Raw genomic sequence first — 20,998 nt, 5'->3', positions numbered from 1 at the left:
AGTGGTCTCTTAAAAATGAAATAGGAACACAGCCATTTTTTTCTGCTTAGAGTTCTCTAGTGGATCTTTATCACATTAAGAATAAAATAGAAACTTCTTCTCCTGGCTCAAAAAATTTTTTACAAGATCTGGCCTCAGACCACTCGTGATCTCATCTCGTACCACCCTTCCCTACCCCACAAGTCTCCAGCCACACTGGCCCCATTTCTGTTCCTGGAACATGTCAAGCTCATTCCTGCCTTTGGTTGTTGGCACTGGCTGTTCCCTCTCCCTGTTTCCTCCTTTGATCTCTATATGGCTGGCCACTTCTTCACATTCAGATTTGAGTTTAGACATTTGTAATTCTCAGGGAACCCAACTAAAAGAAATATGAGTTATTCAAGTTTTCAATTTTGCTGGGTGCTTTATCAACTGAACATAAACACAGGTAAGATTTTTGTGCTCTAGGTACTGCTTCAACTTTTTACTTTTGAAAATTATAAAACTCTTCTAGATATTAAATATACTTCATTAAATTGTCTTTTAAAGGTAGAAAATGGTGTTCTGGAAATTGTGTCTACCAGTGCCCAGAGAACCACGTGAACCAACAGTGGTTTGTTGCCAGATCTTGCTGTGGGACTGTGGGCCAAATGTTTCTGTCTTTATGAGCAGGGTTACCCCAACTGTGAAGAGGATGCAATCATCCCTTGCTTAAGACAAGAAATATACACGTGCAGGCCTGAGTTTGTGTGTTTAACAACAAAGGAATTAAGTATTTGTTTCAAATCTGTGTAGCACTTTCCTCCACTCACCTGCATGTGATCTCACCTGTAGAAATACACAACCAGGGAACAGGTACTCGACATTGCCTTCTGAAGTCCTTCTTCTTAAGCTTGGGAGCGCTCTTTAGGAGGGGATGCATAGTAGGGCATCTTTATGCAATTCCCTGTGAAAACAGATTTTAGAATATGGCTGGTTTCACAAGTAATACATTGATGAAGGAATGATTCAGAAAAAAGAGGAGAGCAAGTATATGAGCAGTGAGGTGGGGATGCATGGGCATTGGGGGTGGGGGGATTGTACACTGGGCTGGGTGGGACATTTGGTATCCCTGGCTCACCAAATGCTAGTAGCAAGCCCTCCCACTCCCCAGTCACTGTGCCAACCACTAATGCCCACACCTTTTCGATCACCCCCTGGAGTGCTTGAAAATTAATGAATGGCACAGCCATTATCTTTGCTGCTTTATGTTTTACAGCAAATGTACCTTCAGTATGAAATCTGCTCGAGACAATTCATACAGTACTTTTACCCACAATATTTTTAGATTGTGTTAAGAGCCTTTTAGCTTAATGTCTTTGGCCTTGCAAGCTAATTCTGGAATACATTAAGTGTGTTAAGTGAGGGACAGATGTTTAGGGATCTAAACCTACTGAATGGCATTAGGGAGAGGAATCCTTTGACAAGCAGTTTGGAGACAAAGCACCACATTGATGTCCAACAATACAATTACTCAGTGGAGGCCATTATCCCCTTTCTGCTTGCTTACGAAAGCACAAGTGAAATTAGGGGATCCGTATGTATTTCTTGAACAGGTGAATTAAGGCAGTCAAGTAAACAATTTCCTTAGCAATGGCTGGGAAAGTTATCCTGGTGTGAACTCCTACTCTTGAAGGGCGCTGTGATAGAGCCAGTGTGGTCAATAGCTTCTGAAATGGCTCCCGGTAATTCCTGTCTCCTGGTCCTCACACCTTTTGGTGGGATGTGACCTTGCATGTGGGATGGACCTAGTGACTTGTTTCTTGTGAGTAGACTATGGAAAAAATCATGGAATGCCACTTCAAGATTCAGCTCTAAACCCGTGAGTTCTGTGAGTTTTTCTCTCTGGCTTTTGTCAGTTTGCTCACTCTCACGAAGCATACTGCCATGTTGTGAGCTGCCCTATGGTAAGGACATGTTGCAAGCCAGCTTAAATTTTTATGGAAAAAGTTGGAGGCATAAACAGATAAAATAAACATAAAATAGCTGTTTGAAATTTTTTGCTCTAAATGTGATTATATACACAGAAATAGAAAATATGGAGATACACTTCTATCTTGATTATTTTCAAAATTTAATGTTATTTGGCTTTGGCAGGGGACAAAGGTTTAAGTTAGCAGAATAACTGGTAAAGTTAGCATAATTGGAAAAATTAAAGACAACACAAATTGCAACAATATTTGTACCGCTTTTATTTGTAAAAATAACCATCTGAATGCATTTCCATAGTATATTACAGTTAAGTACTTCATTACATTATTAGCATTCAGTAGTTGAAAAAGTATTAAACTGTGCTTGAGAAGATTCAGATTGGTTCAAAGTCATTTCCTCATTTTTACAGTCATGGCATTTACCAGAGTCATTCAACTCCAACTCACATAAGAAAACATTACAGACAAAAATCCCACTGAAATCATCAAACAATATTTTATGCTGTTACAAATATGTTATGCAAAATATAACACTGGCACCAGATTTGTATCATCGCGCTTTACAAAGATATATTGCACATGCTAAAGCATAAAATATATAGACAAAACTACCAAACAAAAGATATTTGCATTGAATTTTTAGATCACTGCATAAGAAACGCTTAGAATTACATTTTATACACACACTCAGATTGTCACTATCTTAAAATGTTCTTCCCCTATAACACTGACCTATGGTTTACAGTTCTGTAAAAAGAAAGCAGTTTAGCACTGCAAAATCAAACAATTCCTATAGAAAACTTTGCATCTTCATTTTCATTTCAAAGCAGGTAAAAGGGGAAGGAGGAAAAAGACACTCTATACATTCAAAGAAAGGCTGAAATGAAAACTCACTGGTATTATATTGCTCTGATAACACTCAAATGAAAAAATTACCAAACATTTCACAGAACATTTTCAGAATATACAAATGTAAAAAGGCACTCTAACTTCATATTACAAGACAAAAAAAGGGATGAGTTCTTCAACCAACACAACAGATAAGCAAACTTAGTTGCTCAACAGTACGAAGAATTACTAGTGCAGCAAATCCATTTGATGTTCTTGTCCTAATTTAATAATAAAATAATAACCCAAGCAGCTGTTTACTGCCTAAAGTACCAAAACATACTATGGTGCCCTTTTAGTAGTGATAAATAGAAATCCCCTGAGCTATTTACTGTGGAATCATAGCAGATTTTAGGCCATTTGGAGATAGTAACATATTTACCCAGGATAGGCAGACACCAGCGAATAGGTAAGTGCGATGAAACATGATCCCCGTGGCTGTGGTTAAAATACAGTCTAAAAAGAACACATTAAGGTAAAAGCACAATGTTTTCTGTTTTTGTTTTTCTTAGAAAGCTATGTGGAAAACCTAGCTTTATTTCTAAGAGATGTATGTGAAAAACAGAACTCATAGTTTTTAAAGTCATTTCTTAAAGGAAAAAAATTGGTCTGGGGAAGAGGGAGAAAGAGAAAGAGAGCGGGGGCGAGAGATGGATTCAGTGAACAATTCAAAGCATGATTTCATTTTGTTCCTTTGTCTTCCTTCTTTCTAGCGGTGAAAGAGTGGGGAAAAGTCAGAACGCAGCTCCGTGGAGATAATGTCGCGTGGCTGCCACTGTTTTGCCGCAGTGTTTCTTGTTCTCTGTGCTACTCTACGGGGAAAAATGTTAATGCTGCTTCACCACTAAAGCAGGCATCGCATATCCTGCTTTAAATGCCAACTGAGCAGGATTTCCATTCACTTCTAGAAAAAGACTCCGCAGTATATCGTGCTTCTTCAGTGTTAGATCTACCTTATTTTCAGGGTTTTGGTAAAGATACGGTCATTACTGCTCATTAGCAATTTATCCACTTTTTCGAAACTCATCTTCTCGAAACAAACAGAAAGGACAGAGGAAGGAGGGGAACACAACAGCAAGAATTAAAAAAACAATATGGTGGTGTCAAAATTTTTCAATGAAATTAACACCAGTTCTTAGAAGTCCTTTGAACAAGTTCTCATTTGTGAAGAACCCAGCATGAGTTTTTAATTAAATCCAGGATATTACAGAGTAAGATTAAAGTCTTTTACAATTAGATGAAATATATAATACAGTATCTGTATTTGATCCAGACATGATAGAACACTGTTTTAAAAATATCTCACATATATTATAAGATAGAAATTTTCAGGGTGAAAATGGAATCGATTATAAAATGTCGGAGAGCACTACCTTAATGCAACATGTTTCTTTCCTGTCTCTTCCTCAAGTGGAAAATAGCATGAGCTGGTGATTTTTATTTCTCTTCTTGGTACATGTGCCCACACACTGACATAGTTTCCTGTTAGGTTGCTGGGATCATGTGAAATTTTCAGCGTATTCAGGATAATTTCTATATCTTTCTTTGGGCCACTTTTGGGCATATGATCCAGTACACACTTCAGTTTTCATCTCGTAGATCACAGGGCTGCAGTGTCTTTTAAGCTCTTAGCTGGCTACACACGGGCTGAGCCACGGATGTTTTACCCCTTTCCAACCGACGTGGAAGAACCTGAGGGTTGGCTGGAAACCTTAGGAGTGGAAATGCTGCTGGGCTTGGCCCCAGGACTGCGGGCCAGCCCAGGGAGAGTCCTGTGTATTTTCCGGCTTTTTCATGATTCCAAGTAAGACAAGTAGGAATTAAAACAGAGAACAAACAATGGATGTTTCCTCGGCATTTGTTTCATTTCAAATAAATACAAACACATTTACATCAAAAGTATATGAACATTTTCTCTAGTTTGGCAAAAAAATAAGCTGTAGTCAACACATTATCAGTTACAAATGTTAAGCCATCAACTAGAAACCTGTGTCATAAGAAATATAAAACACAACAAAGACTTACACAAAAAGATTACATTTTAACTCCATAGAAAAGCTGTTTCAGTTCTCACTTCCACTTCGAAGGAAAACAATTTAAATCTTCCATTTTAGACTGAAGCATTTTGGTCCTCGTGGATAGCTGGTTGATGAACTACAGACATATATATATAAATACATACATATACGTGTGCATGTGTATGTGCATAATCTAAAGAGTCTCATTCTTCTTTTTGTACAGCTATTCCAGGTGTGGAACGGGGTCCATTTGACCTAGAAGCTTTGGCAGAGGGAGCAGACACAGTATTCACTACGGTGATTTCATCATCAAGCAACTTTAATTGGCCTTAATTTCCACATTGCCCATTTCTACATCGTGCTTTCACTTTGTTCCCTTTTGGAGTCACACTTCCACTCACTGGGGCATGACTTTGACCGAGAAGCGCATTTAACATTTTACTATTGATGAGCAATACTGATGGTTCTTATGTTTTCATAAAGTTAGTAGTTTGATTTACAGACAAATTAATAAAGGGTAGTTTCATATTATATTTGCATATGTCTCAAAGTTTTGGTGCAATATAATCTTCACCTGAAATGTTACTGGACAGATTTGGATTTGATCACTCGGGTGAAAATTAGTCACAGGCTTGTTATGGGGATCACTGAGTGCTACATTTATGTTAAATGAAAAAAGCAAATTCAATTTCCAGTGAACTTTTCCCTTCATCTGGCAACTTTAACAAAAATCCTCAAAAAGAAGTTCTGGATATTTAAGTGCTTATTATAGATAGGATATGAATAATTGGACTCCTTTAAAAAGATTATTTCTGAAGATGAAGGCATTATTTCTGAAGATGAACACCTCTACCTTTGGCTTCTAGTAAGGAAGTAAACATCAAAGTGAGAAGAGGTTGGAGGCATTTCCTATCCAGCCATTCCCTTCCCTCCTGGGGGACATGAATGTCATGTTGATATACTTCTGAGAACTCACTGTCGAGTGAGTACACGAAAAAAAATCTTTTAGAGACCAGTTCCCTCTCAGTTGCATTATCCACAAAGAAAAAGAATTCAATGCATTTTTTATTCCTTACTTAAAATGAGAGGTAGGCTTTCACAGAAGTATCTCAGATCTAAGGAAAATATGAAACAAAGCAAAATCGAGGCCCATCTGTGTGAGTGCTTTGCCCTACAGCCTAGCTGCCTTCCCTCGGTTTAATTAATTCCTTCTCTACTGGCTTCTGGAAGCTCGGGCCCATAATAATACTTGAACACAACATAAACCTGGAATTCAAGCTTCTTTCCCTTCCTCCAACACGGGTGATCAAGAAAAAGCTTCTACAGTCCAAAGTCAAAACGTTTCCGAATCAGAATCATTTTCATTGTACCCATCCTCCGAGCCTACGTTGTTACTGCACAGGCTAACCATGCTACCCAGGTTGGAGAGGGTCGTCCTGCTCAAACTGTCTTTTTTAAAACAAACGAAGTTGACAGCCGTCATGGTACTGGAAGGAGAAAAAGTCATCATGGTAGCCAGAATGAGGGCCAGGCAGTCAGCCACGTCTTTGTTAGGAGCGCAAGCCAGGGCCGGGGTATGACCTGGGCGTAAATGCAGACAAGGCAGTGGTTAGTCCAGGCAATCCAGAGGTGGTGTGAGCATCCCACAGTACATCTCGAACGACTTCACACGCAGAGATGTATGTCAAGTTAGAAATCATGCCAGGCAAAGGAGTTATTTCCCACAAGTCATGCTGAGGGTGAGGCTGGAGGGGACTGGGAGTGGGAGACATTGGATGGAAGGTTTCGTTTTTTTTTTCCTGCTTATGTGACAACAAAGCATTATATTATCTGAAGTTAGGCAGAATTTCAGTCTTCATCTAGTGAACAGAAACATGAGGGGACGGGGGTGGGACACAATTCCACAAGAAACAGCCACAGGACAATCAGAAAGATGTTTCCACCTGAGAGCACACGCACACACCATGCGCTTCGGGCTGGGGCCAGCGCACTCTCATTCTGAGAACAATGACTTTCCACTGTAGGTAATCGTGTGTCAGATTAGAAAGGATGTCAAGAATCAGATGTCTGTAAGAGTCAGTAACACTGTTCTGTCACTTCATATATACTTTATATAAAGTATGCACAGGTAACTGGTTCTGGAGAAATGGAATCATTTGAGTAGATCAGACACAGGAAAGCACTTGTTGTATGTGATGAAATGTACTATCATTTAAAAGAAACTTAAACAGAATTTTAAGTAATATCAACACCACCAGGCAAAGTCCCAAGTCCTAAATGTAACAGATGTGGGGAAATTGCTATTTGCCATAGAGTTGTCATTCTCTGCCATTTGGACTTGATGGGTCCAGTCCAGAAAAGAAAATTATCTCAACTCACGAGGCAGGTGCCATGGGGAGGCAGATAAAGTCTTTGACTCCATCTACCCTTATTCAACCTTTATTCTACTGGCTGGAAAGGGGTTCCAGCCCCTTGTGCTGGCTAAACTTCCTACCAACCACTCGCTCATTTATTCAGAGGCACTGGCTCAATAAAACTTAATTTTTTGCGGTATTGTTTATCAGCACTTGGCCTGATTTCTGCTCCTCTCCCCCGCTTAACAGATGATTCCCTTCCCTGGTATGAAAACAAACAAGAATGGACAGATATCTTAACATTCCATTCCACAAAGGTCCGTGATGAGTAAAGAAATTAATATTGTAGTGCTGTACAAAATTGTCCCAAATGTTCCTAGACCTTTGGGATGTAGCTAAGCTCTGACACAGGCTGTAGTTCTATAGGCCTGGGGCTCTTGTTCCTAAGGTTGCTGTGGGCTGGACAAGCTTCAGATACAGCAGACTTACACTAGTTTATTCTGGTCTCTTTAGTCATTTTGCAGAAAAACTGTGGGCCTCTACATGCCAACCCCAAGGGGTGTGTGTGTGTGTGTATATATATATATATATATATATATATATATATATATATATATATATATATATATAGTCGTGATAAGGTATATATATATATATGGTCATGATAAGAAGGTGAGGGAGGGTGAGGCAGGAGGACCAAGGAGATGGAGTAATAGAGAACTTTCTGCACCTCCTACATGAGTCAGGTTGGGGACAGAGCGGGGTACATGCTAGGATAAATGGGGCTGCAAAACCAAAACTAATAGGAGTTAGCTAATGATGTCATATGGCTGCTTACTTCTGAGAAATAGGCATGAGCTGCTAATTCCAATACCTGTAATAAGCAGTTAATTGAGTTATGTTAATACATTTTAAAATACTTTAATTAAATGCTACAATTAATGCCACATTCAAAAAATTACTTAATTCATAAATATCCAGAAGTTCCTCTTTTGCTCCCCAAGGTTAAAAGGCATGGTAGTTTAATACAATTCTCGTATTCACTAGCTTTCAAAAGTTTTTAGGAAGCAGAGCAGAAAGCTTCTGTTAAGAGTTAGCTCATTTAGAAACGGAACGTGCTATAGGTCAGAAGAAGCTTTCAAGCCTAAATGTTAGTTTAAAAATTTTACTCATGTTCCCCAAATATCCATACTGGAAATATGAGTTCTGGTCTGTTCTTTAAAAAATAATAAGAAGAAGTTTGATCTCAGAATGAACTGAAATACAAAGATTTTGTTTTAATTCGAGCCCTTGAGCATGCACTCATGACATGTATGATCCCTAACTCTTCAGCATATGCAGTTAGAATTGGGTTTGAATGCCAAGCTGAAAGTTTTTGAGTGTGTCTAACATATTTTAACCACCACGCTGAGGAGTTTGAGACCAGCTGCTGACATTACATGCACATGGAAGGCACTGGGGGGCTGCAGGGAGACTATATGTCTTACAACGACAGACAGGACAAATTATCCTTGTTTGATTGCTCACACAGGGAACTTCCAAGGGGAAGGGAGTTCTCACTGCCTTTTTATCTAGCTCCTGGCTTTCTCATTCTCCTCTGGCTTCATTGCAGGTGCGTGGTATCTGCAGTAATGGCTTACTTTTTCCACTTACCATTTTCATCTACAGCAAGTACGCAGGCCCCTTTGGCTAGCAGTTCCTCAACGACTACCTTCAAGCCATTGCGCGCAGCAACGTGGAGGGGTCTAAAAAAGACAACAACGAGCATCAACTATGATATATATTTGTGTGAGAATGTGGCATTTTGGGTAGTCTGAGTGGCTAAAAGGAAGAAAAGACTTGAGAATCTATAAATAGCACATGAATATTTTTACTGTTTCAAAAAAAGATATTTGTGCACCACATCTTTTCCAGGTGCTAATGATCCAACTGTTCTTCCACGTTGGCCCAAATTTCTCTGCAGATTATTACAAATACTCTACACCTCAAACAACCTTAGTGACAGGACACAAGAAGCCAGAAGAAGAACTCAAGCTCTGGTGTGTTTTCTAGAAAGTTCTTTACCCTTTGCTTTCTAGGTCAGCATTTGAATCACTTTTTCACACAGTTCATCAGTATGACTGGTATCGCTATCACCCATATTACATAATCTTAAACCTCCTTCTTATTACTAAATACACTAAATGATGTTTTATTGAATTGAGAATACCTTAAAGAATAATATTATACCCAATATATTCTGCTATGCTGCTTAAGAATCTTAATGAAAAAAAAAATCCTAATATTCATTTGCCCTTAAAACGAATGCATAGGTAATTTCCCCAAATGGAAAATGAAGCAGCTTTCAGGTCTTTCACGCTAAGGACTACACTGAATTATATTAAAATATAATTAAGAAAATAGCTTAGAAATGCTTCAAATGTATTCTGGGAACCTGATTTATAAAACTTGTTTTCCATTTGTAGCTATGTGACCTTAAACTTCACGAAGGAGAAGCCAGGTCTGTGTCTTTCACCACTGCGTTCCCAGCTCTAGCCTGGCATACAGCAAATCCTTATTGTTTGTTGAATAAATGACTATGAATCTGGGACTTAGTCAAACTTTAGTAGCCACACTTACGTCTGCAGTGCATTGTTTTTTGCATTAATAAGGCTCTCATCTTGTATCTTGTCAAGTATTAACAAGGCACATTTTTCATGACCCTAATGAAAAAAAAAGATAAGAAACATGGGACAGAGATACAGAAAAGTTCTGGAAAAATCACTTCATTATGCTTTAAATTTAAAATGTATGCCCTGTCTAACAACAAAACAGGCTATTTTCTGAGTAATTCTTTTTTCTTCTGAAAGCAAATGGTTATTAAACAGCCTTAGATTTTCAAAGATTCTAAATAAGGTCTATTAGGACTTGATTAATATAAATCTGATCTAAAATATTGTTATTTCTAAGATAACTTTTAGAATTAATGTCCAGAGAGCTGAAGCAGAAGCTAGCTCAGCTAGGTCAGCTGGTAAACAGAGAGTAGAATTCGGAGTGCCCTTTAAATTCTTCAACAATGCTTTTTAAACACAAGTCAAGTCCCATATCCTTCCTCAAGCCTTCAAATACCACCTCAGTGATCCTATCACTGGAATTCCCATTGTATCTGTTATCTGTATCATTCATCATCACTGGCTGCCTTATATTATGAAGAGAATCTTTTTCAGGAAAGGTCATTCTTTTCTTCCTCATCCAGAAGATACCTCTGTATCTTATGACTAATGATGGTTGATAATTTTTAAAAAATCAACTGATGAATCAGAGACACTTTCACAACTTCAGGCCTAGTGCCCTGTTAAGGGGTCGCCACTTCTTAAACCCTTGATACTCGAAATGTGGCCCACAGACCAGCAACATCAGCTTCACCTGGGAGTTAGAAATGTTGAATCTCAGGCTCCCATCCAGCCCTCCTAAATTAGAATTTGTATTTTAACCAGATCCTCAGGCAATTCATTTGCACAATAAAGTCTGGAAAGCACTGTACTTATACTCACAAAAACACAAACCTTGAAATGAATTTCATGAACCTGAGCACTTTTTGTGGCATCCAAAGGCTTCTCAGAGCATGAAATGAGAAAATGCAACCAATGAAAGGAATAGCTGAGACTTCTGGTACCATTGGGTATAGATAACACCTTTAATACTACAACTATATTGAAACAAACCACCATCACTGGTGATAACTGGCATCATATTATAATGCCTTATAAGAGAGACACTTAAAGATAATTTTAGAAGTGTCCATGGAGTTTTCATTCTGATGTACTGCTGGCGGAGGGTAAATGGTTGTAACCTTATTACGGGGCAATTTGGTCTTAAAAATGTTCATAGCCTTAGACTCACTAATTTCACATATAGGAATTTATTTAGATTATTATTATCTACACTTAGCATTATTTATAGCAGCATATATTTGAAAACAAGTAAATGTTTAACAATAGGGGATGGGTTGAATAAAGGATGGCACAGCCCTAAGGCAGAATACCACACATCTTCCTAAACACTATAATATATAATGTCTAAAAGAAAGATATTCATAATATATGATTCAGTAACAAAAGCAGGTTGTCAAACAGTATGATCCCACTCTCATAAAATCATACATTTATCTTTTACAGAAGCAGGAACCTTGAGCTATATGTGAACACAATGCTATTAAAAAAAAAACAAGCACATTCTTTGCATTGAACTATGCACCAGAAAAAAGGGGAGAATAAAGCGTACATGAGTACATTTATTTGCCTTATAGGAGAGTATTTTTTGGCTGTGTTATTACAATGTCTTCAAGTGGAACAAAATGAAAGCATGTGGAACTGATAACTGAGCTCCTAACCTGCGTTTAAAAGCAAAATGTGGTGCCACAACCATGAAGACAGATACAGTGGCAGCTTCAAGCCAGACTGTGGCAAGACTTCAAGTGGCAAATGCCATGAAAGGCATAGACCCTCAACCCTTGTGTGCGTCTGCCCTTTGCTTCCCCCCTTCAGTTCCACTGAGAGTGACAACAGACATCTTAATTAAGAGCCACAATACACACTTCTGAGATAGATAGATTTAGGTATTATTGTTATTATCATTATTATTATTATACTAAATAACAGTGTTTCAAATTCATTTACATACTTTACTACTAGCCAAATGCAAGGGTGTGTTCAAGTCCTTATCCTTTACAGCCAGGTCAGCCTGGGCACTGTTCACCAAAATATCTGCAGAAAAAGCCAAAAGAAAGTTACTCAGACTACGTGTTAATTATACGCATTTTGGAGAAGTTACTACCAAAACAATAACACATTTAAATCTGTACAGCTCACATAATCATATTTAATATTATTGAAGAAAAAAGGAGCAATTTATTGCCATAGCTGTCCTATTCAAATCCAAGGTCCATAGGCATTAATTTTAATTCCCTTTACAATTTTGTTATTTCCAGATAAAATGATCCTGTTCTATTTGGTTTCTAAATGTTGAGAGATTTCACTGCAGAAGGTTGGCTCAGTTTGACAAAGTCCATCAGTAACCAAGTTAACAGGGGACTGAAGATGACTAGCAGGTAGATCAGGTGGCCTAAATAAAACATCGGTCTTTTTTCACATGTATAAACCAAGAAGATGACCAATTGCTCGATTTTACATGCCTTTGGTTTTGGATAGGCATAAACTCGAAGTCCGCAAATCAAGCACGTACCCACAGCGCTGGCCTGCCCGTTCTCAGCAGCCATCATCAGTGCTGTTTTCCCTGAATTGTCTGTTGCGTTCACTTGAGCGTTGTGTCTCAGAAGAAGCTGCAAGCACTCCACATGATCAGCAAATGCGGCTGCATGAAGTGGTGTCCTAACGATTTAAAACAAGTACGATTTTAACTTCCTGTAAACTTAACACACTCTCTTTCTATATATGCCTGAGAAACATGTGCATGGTATTGTCTTAGGGATTTAAAACTTATCAGCTTACAGAAATGGTGATCAGGTTCCCCCAAAGGCTATTCAGGGTGGACAATGAAGTGTCACCGTTGTGAACGGCACCACTAGATTTGGGGGGTATAGGAAGTGGCCCTGATAATACAATTAGCATCTTTACCGACCCTTTAATCTTGGGTTCCAGTGACTTCTCTCTCATCTTTGATAAACATACTTCCCAAATTAAGCCTTAAATGTGTAGACAATTGGCTATTTTTAAAAAAGCCTATATCATTTAAGGTGAATAGTTGATTTCTTTGGGAGGACAATTCGGCATGATTTATCAAAATTAAACACTATGACCTTTGAACAAAAAAATTCCACTTCTAGGACTTTATCTCCCAGATACACTTGGTCATGTGAACAGACAAATGTACTAGACTGTTCACTGCACCACTCTTTAAAATACCAAAATTTTGAAACAACCAAATATTCTTCAAAGCAGAACAGGCTGATTAAATTATAACATATCCAGTCAATGGAATAATATGCAGCTTTAATAAGAATATGGTAAATACATATGTTCTGGTATGGAAAGATCTCCAAGATATGCTAAAAGCAGAGCATTTCTGTAGAATGTTCTCATTTGCATAAAAAGAATAGAAGCATATATATATTTATATATTTTTGTAGCTATGTCTAGAAAATATTTGGGAGAATATAAAAATTTAGAAAGAACAGTTTAAAGTGGATTTCTCAGTGGAAGAGGTTGGGGTTTCTGGGCTAAAAGGGTAATTTCTTTAAATTATATATCGTTTATTATACTTAATTTTTTAAAACCATGCTTTTCTATTACTTTTTCAATTAAAAAACATAGATGTTTGGCCACTCTGCAACCACAAAGCAGACTAAGATTCATCAAGACAAGAGCCATGCCATCCTAGGATCACTTACCTGCCTTTGTCATCTCTACAATTGACAATACTGGAATCTATGGCCCCAAGTAGCAAGGATGCACAATTCTCATGATCATTTATTCTAAAATGAAAATAGATTTCAAGTTTTAAAATCTTGCTCTCTAAAAAATTATATATCCCCCCTACTCCATCTTCCTATGCACTATATGTTTAATAATCTGACACATTAAAAAAAATCTGATGCAAATATCTGTGGTCTGTGTTTAATTTAGGATTAAAGAAGACAATTTAGGTCATACAAATAAACTTTCTCTAACACATTATGAAGTGGGTAGTCTCTACTCTCAAGAATTCTCAGAACTGCCTGCCTGAGGAACTATTAAATAAACTTTGTATCACCTAAATTGTCTTCTTTAATCATTTTAACAGTTTTGCCAATGAGAATAAGATTCAAAGCTGACTACTAACAGCCTGCAAGAAAGACACACAGGCAAGGTGCCTGCTGAACCCTTTGAGTTCACCATTCCTCTTGTCATTATCAAGGGCCATGGGTGAGTCACTCTTAGATTTGACCTCTGCTCACTTGCGTGCAGCTTTCCAATCTAAACAAACTTTACCCAAAAATTATTAAAATAAAGGGTTTATCAAAATTCCCAGAGAGCTTCTAGGATCCTGGAAAGGTTCTGGGACAATTATATTGGGAGTCCATAGCAGGGGGCAGCAGCCAAAGGACCATCGTGGACCTCGAGGTAAGTCCATAGCACAAACCACTGGGGGACATGGGGAAATAAGATAAGGGATTCAGACAGGCTTGACCAATGGCACATCAAAATCTAAGTGGGCACAAGTTAGACCACTGAAAGCCATTAGAGCATCTGCCACTATAAAGAAATCTTCTCGTGAAAAGAGCAATAGATCTATCGTTAACGAGCCTCTCAGAAGCCAAAGCCTCAAAATTGGTGGGCATGGATCAAGCACTGAAAAGCTGTTAAGAGAGCTTGCACCTAAATCTAATTCTCCTGTGCTGGGTGAAGTTGGTCATGGAATGGTTTAGATTGACACTAGGTCACCCAAAAACCTCAGGAAAATTTCTATGCTATGAAGTACGTTGTAAAACACCACAAAATCCCCAACCCAGCAGCACATCTCTTAGGTATTAATTTGGCTCCAAGAAACTCAGGCTTAGCTAAAGAAATAGAATCCTCAAGCTTCAAAAAACTGTGCTCTACCTTCCAGCACACCTGCTTATTTTGTCTAAGAACTGTGGTCCTAGACGCTATAAGTTCCAGTTAGACAAGATTATTCATTTAAGAAGTGCCCTTGAAAGCAAGCGTTCCCAAATCAACGAACAGAATGGAATACTTATTTTAATTGGTATGCAGAAGCCCCCAGAAGGCTTCAAGATTCCAAAATAGCCTTACTGAAAGATTTATTGCAAAAGGCTAATGAAAAATTAAAGATGCAGAGGTACCTAAAACAAAAGACTGTAAGACAAATGTGACCCTACTACTCCCCTCTGCCCTCCTTTACCTGAGTACTCAGGGTCTACTAATCCTCTACCTGAATTGCCTTTCCATTCTGAAGAGGCTACAAGACCATAAGCAAAAGTCTTCTCAAAGTTACTGGCCTTATAGCTTCAACAATTCCAAGGGCAAAAACCTAAAACACTGTTGCACGGTCATCAAAACACCAGAGATTGGTGTCTCATTTGCAATCAACAGGGAAACTGGAAAAAAGACTGTCCTAGAAGGTTTTATGCAAATCCTTGGTTTAATTAAAACAGGTATGTCTTTAGACTTATCAGAATTAAATATAAGGCAGACATACAACTTTTATTCTACCTAGGTTTACTAAAAGTCAAGTAAGCCCATGTTATCTCTGTTACAGAATTTGTCAGCAAGAAAAATAACCTAAGAGGATGGTTAGTTGTTTAATGTCTCATGAAATTTTCATGAGTAATCTAAACATAATTGTTAAGAACTGTAAATTAAATAGATGTAAGATAAAAGTTTATAGATGAACTTTTCAACAAGTATGCTTTATGGTATGTCTACTTTAAATAGTTTCCAAAATGCTTTTGGTAAGTTGAAACCTTAAAGCTACACTGAGATAAATTAAATAATGGATATTCATTGAATATCTAGATCATTTCCAAATAAGATAAAATACTGAAACTTACTCAACATAAGTTTATCCACTTTTGGCTTCCTTTTACAGAGGACCTAAGGTATTTGGTTCTATTAGTAAACATGTTTTGTGCCATGCTGAAAAATTTACTATAAGGAAGAATATACTTTAAAAATTATGAAGTGTATTCATAAATTTGCCAATCCACAGAGTGCTAGTGTAACACAGACCACAATTGCTTATTTCTTAGTTTTAAGATTTAAAATTAAGGATTCTAAGGGTTAATAATTTTAGTCAATTAAAACTAATTAGAAATAAGGGTGAAAGAAAACAACTGTATATGAAAAGTAGGTAGGAAAGCAGAATATATGTTTTGGATAAGAAAACGTATGAAGGACATTTTTGTTATTGTTTGTTCATTTTATTTTGTTTTGGTAAGGGAAAAGAGAAAGTAACTTTGTCTTAAAGTAAAATGACTGGTTATTCCAGAATTGGAAAAAAGGGGAAAAATAGGACAAAATCTGACTGGATGTAAGAGAGCTGTAGAAGATTTGTGGAAAGGAATCTTGGAAAAGGAAATTTACGTGTGGTTGAGTTGGCTAAGATTGGAATAGACTTTAAGTTTTTTAAAAATGAGTTTTTTGTTTTGTTTTGTTTTTTTTAATCTTTATGATCCTCTTTTTTTTAAACTTTTTTTATTGGAGTATAATTGCTTTACAATGGTGTGCTAGTTTCTGCTTTATTACGAAGTGAATCAGTTATACACATACATATATCCTCATATCTCCTCCCTCTTGCATCTCCCTCCCTCCCACCCTCCCTATCCCATCCTTCTAGCTGGTCATAAAGCACTGGAGCTGATCTCCCTGTGCTATGCGGCTGCTTCCCACTAGCTATTTATTTTACATTTGGTAGTGTATATATGTCCATATATACACTACCATAAAAAATGAGTTTTAATATCAAAAGTACAGTAAAGCAAAATTAGAATTTGGTGTTCTCTCTGTTAAAAAGACTAAGTTTTTTTGTTTTTGTTTTTGTTTTTAAAGATTATTGGTGTACTCTTAATAAGAAATTATAAACAAAGGTTTTTCTTTACCTTTTAAATAATCTGCCTGAAAAGCAAAGATTTTGTGTTTCACCAAAATAATTTACGGTGCTTCACACTGACTTTACCTGGTCTTACTTAAGAAAAACCAGTCTTCTCAATATTAACAGAACTAAGGTTTGTGTTTTAGTTTTTAACTGCTATGTAATGTTCTATATTTGCCTTTGAAGTCTTTAACTGTCACTTTGGTTAGATGGATAATTAAGTATTGTTTCACAGTGACCTATGATCCTATTTGATCAAACATTTTAAAAGCTTTTGATATTCCGATAAACTTCCTAAAATCAAATTCTAAATAAAGTCTTAAACTAACTTTGGGATTTTTCCACAGGGCCCCTAGAATATCTCAAAAGATTTGTTCTCTTTCCTTATCAAAAGAGAAATGTTAAACTAATTATGCTTAGTTGACATGTTAAATTACATAGGAAGCATTGTCAAATAAGAAGTGATGTTTAACCTTCTTAGGTTATATTTGTAGGGGTCTATGTTACCTATATGTGTTCCAGAAATTGTATAAAATTCCTAAAAATCTGGTACGTCCTGGTATAATGTTATCAGTCATAATTCCAGTTATCCAGTTATTCCAGTTAAATGTTGTGTGTCACAGAAATAACCAAATTTTCTTGTTAATTCCATTATAATGAACTCTCATCAGATCTTTAACCACAGGCATTTTTAAGTCTTTTGTCATTTGTAGACAGTTAATTGTTTTACTCTGATGCTTTTGCAAAAGAGATTCATGGAAAAGACCCTACCAAGTACTCCTGACCACTGACACTGCTGCCAAATTACAAAGTGTTGAACTTTGAGTGCATATTTCAAAACTGAAGAAGGCTCCACCTAACACCTAGTCCTCGGCAAATGCCAGAGACCTCAAAATCAAATTGACCAGGAGTAGCTAACACCGAAGTAAACTGCTTCCTCCCAAGATGTTGGATCAAGAATGTTTCTTTCCATTCCTCTTCCCCTCTCTGGCCACCCTTTTCCTTATTCTTACACCATGGAGGTCTTTACAATTTTTTTATCCACCTTTTGCCTTGCCCTTGCCTGGAAAGATATATCATTGTTCACATATGTCAGGCCATTGCAAATGGGGGTAATCTAACCTCCAACCTGTTGGATTTGCTACAATGCTGGTGATCCTGTGGTTCTGCCTACAGAAACTTCCCTCTGATTGCTAATGCCTCAGTTTCTCTGGAACGAACTCACTGAATAAACAATTCTGGGGAAATGGAGACAGAGTCACAAGAAATATATAAATAGACCAACTGGCTTAAAGAAGTAGGTCCCTCTTTGGGATCATTTCTTGACGTATTTGACTCTAGCTGGTTTGGTTCATGGGGACCCTGGCTTAAGATTGTCCTGCAAACCTTAGGAATACTTTTACTATTATTAATAATAATTATCTCTCTGGTCTGTTGTGTTCTCTCAAGGTTTTAGGTGAGTGTACGCAGCCATCAATCAGTCAACAAATGGTCTTTCTCCAACTGGAATGATGAATCTGATATCATTTCCTGTGAAATATATACCGAAACACAAAGAGGCAATGGTAACTGAGAATAACTTACAACACCATCGTTGCTCAAACCTCTTGCTTGGCCAGAGGCTGATCAAAAGGGGGGACTGTCAAATTGGTCTTGCATTAACCTTCCCTCAGTAGGCCAGGTGCTGCTGATCCTGAGAAACCACGTCCGCAAAACGAAACTTAACTTTTAGTTTTCATGTTCTTGTAAATGTTCCATCTGCCTAGAGGTCAGACCATCTAGGTAGCCAGTCCATGAGCACCAAGTTATATGGGTGATTGTCCTATTCCTATGATACCTCAAATAAAGCCAGATCCGTAACCCCAGCCAATCAGCTAGTTTTATTCCTGCTCTTCCTTGTTCCCTATTTTTCATCCTGTAAAAGCTTCCTGTCTCCTGCCCCACTTGGCAGCTCTCTGAACTCTTGAGAGTGGAGACTGCCTGCTTCATGAAGTGTAAAATCAAGTTTGCTTCAATAGTCTTCTTTAATCATTTTAACAGTTCTAAAGGCACACACTCTGTAACTGCTAGCATTTCTTCAGAACCCCCTACTTCCAGGAAGGAGTTTACTGCACGCTACTTACAAAAGGCATCATGTTAGGTGTTTTGGAGATACACCAAAGTGAAGAAGACATGTTTCTTCAGATTTAAAATCACTCCTACTCATAATCTCTTATCTCTTCTTTTTTGATCCACCTTATACCTCTAATATCTTTCCAATCAAATGACCCCGCTTCATGTGAAGCACAGAGATGAGGTAAAGACAAAGCACTCCCAAGTCTTGGGCCCCCAGGCTGTCCATCACTGCCCAGTTGAACATGGACCCCCCAGATGAACACAGGTCCAGGTGACCATGTTCCCCCCAAGCTTACCATGGAAGTCTGTCTCAAAGTCACTGTATTCTCTAAATAATGGTTCACACTATGAGACTGGAGCAAAAATTACATTTACCAAAAAAGAATTTCAACATTGTGAAGAATGGAGAATTACCACATATGAAAAGTCTTACTGGTATAGAATACCTTTCTAATCATCCACAGGCATATGTTGTTAACCCCAACTTATTTTTATTTATTTTTATTTATTTTTATTTTTTATTTTAATTTTTTTTGCGGTACGCGGGCCTCTCACTGTTGTGGCCTCTCCCGTTGCAGAGCACAGGCTCCGGACGCACAGGCTCAGCGGCCATGGCTCACGGGCCTAGTCGCTCTGTGGCATGTGGGATCTTCCCAGACCCGGGCACGAACCCGTGTCCCCTGCATCGGCAGGCAGATTCTCAACCACTGTGCCACCAGGGAAGCCCCCAACTTATTTTTAGAATTTGGCAGACAGATGTGAGGTACATCTGAAGAACTCTTCAGGAGGTGTGTACTGTGTTTCTCAGTCCAGCCCTTCCTGCAGTTTCCCTAGATGGTCTGTGAGCCACCTTGGAACCATGGCACTCCACAAAAATTTCCTAGAAAATCATTAACATTATGGACTGCACTTTGCTATCAGACCTATTTGCCTTTAGCAGTGAAATGGAATATATTGGTCTTATCTATAATCTAAAACCTTTTTCCTTCCCCAAAAGGCAATTTCTCTATGTGTAGTTTAAAGAATTCAAGCAACACCATTAACCTCCAGCATTTCTACTTACATTGCACAGTGCAGTGGAGTGAAGGGATTACCAGTAAATTTTCGAAAACATTTTTGCTCCAAAAGTACCTCTATGCAGTTTTCATTACCTGCAAGGAATCAAAAGAAGTTAGGGAGCTTCCAAGAAAGACACTTTGTTTAATTCAATCTATTTTTTTCATTAAGTATCGAATTCTGGCCTATGAATTTTCCTGAATTAGCTGAACATCCGTTCTCCATGGAATAAAATTCACCAAATGTCAAAATGTTATTAACTATGCTCACAGGTGTTCTGAGACATAATGAATAAATAAAACAGTGAAGGCCATATGGTCTGGTGGAGAGAAAGAGAAGAGACCTCGTTTATGAGCAGAATAATTCTGTTACTCTCAGCTCTTAAAAGATAGATGCCTAACATAGGTATGCCTCAGTTTGCCCATATCTACAATAGAAAGTTTCCCTTTCACCCATGTGAATAGGTTCACTTATAATTATGCACCCTAGGGAAGGGAAGATGTGAGTGATAGAAAATAGTATTTAAGATAATGCCAGTGAAAGGGCTTTGACTGAAAAGCACTATATAGTATTTAAAATGGCACCAAGAATAGTTCCTGGCAAACAGTATGCACCCAATAAGTATTTTTTAACAAGTAGACTATGAGACATAAAAAGGAAATACTGAAAGATAAATCATGCATTTACCAGCTGTCAATTGTGACAGATATTACATCATATTGTTTTGGTTGTTTTTAGCTGTATTATTTTAATTCCTTGTAGGATCCCTGGTTGTCTCATATAGAGAAGAAACCCTGATTAAAACTGGTTATTTCAGTTCATCAGAAGTTCTGATTAGGAGTTACAGGTTACTGATCAACAAAAAGGGTAAAGCGAATTTTCACTCCATTATGGCATCATGGTAGCCACGGAAGGAAAAATATCAAAAAAAAAAAAGGTATCTTTTTTGAGGTATCTGAATGCAGAAATATTGGAAACCCTGGTTTACAGCTTGACGCTTTTTTCCCACCTCCTCTGAGATCACAGTGGTGTTGGGGCAGGAAGTCTG

The 20,998-nt window shown here is 37.8% G+C and overlaps 1 protein-coding gene across 4 annotated transcripts in view; it reads right to left on the bottom strand.

Moving 5' to 3' along the window:
* Positions 1 to 2,192: 2,192 nt before the first annotated feature.
* ANKRD44 (ankyrin repeat domain 44) overlaps positions 2,193 to 20,998 on the bottom strand; it is a 331,247-nt gene continuing 312,441 nt past the window's right edge. The window contains exons 22-29 of one of the 4 annotated variants that reach the window (XM_082630931.1): positions 19,958 to 20,045; positions 13,598 to 13,681; positions 12,433 to 12,578; positions 11,872 to 11,954; positions 10,755 to 10,802; positions 9,829 to 9,911; positions 8,863 to 8,954; positions 2,193 to 6,436 (exon numbers count right to left, since the gene is read on the bottom strand). In XM_082630931.1, coding sequence (XP_082487057.1) covers positions 6,189 to 6,436; positions 8,863 to 8,954; positions 9,829 to 9,911; positions 10,755 to 10,802; positions 11,872 to 11,954; positions 12,433 to 12,578; positions 13,598 to 13,681; positions 19,958 to 20,045 — 872 coding nt within the window. In that variant the 3' untranslated portion in view covers positions 2,193 to 6,188. The remainder of the gene's footprint in view (positions 6,437 to 8,862; positions 8,955 to 9,828; positions 9,912 to 10,754; positions 10,803 to 11,871; positions 11,955 to 12,432; positions 12,579 to 13,597; positions 13,682 to 19,957; positions 20,046 to 20,998) is intronic. The other 3 variants (XM_082630933.1, XM_082630932.1, XM_082630934.1) reach the window with 3 other exon arrangements.

The sequence above is a fragment of the Mesoplodon mirus genome (assembly GCF_964341445.2).
Source record: "Mesoplodon mirus genome assembly, chromosome: 8".
Lineage (NCBI taxonomy): Eukaryota > Metazoa > Chordata > Mammalia > Artiodactyla > Ziphiidae > Mesoplodon > Mesoplodon mirus.
The sequence above is the reverse complement of the archived record's forward strand: the minus strand, read 5'-3'. Positions and strand labels throughout refer to the sequence as shown.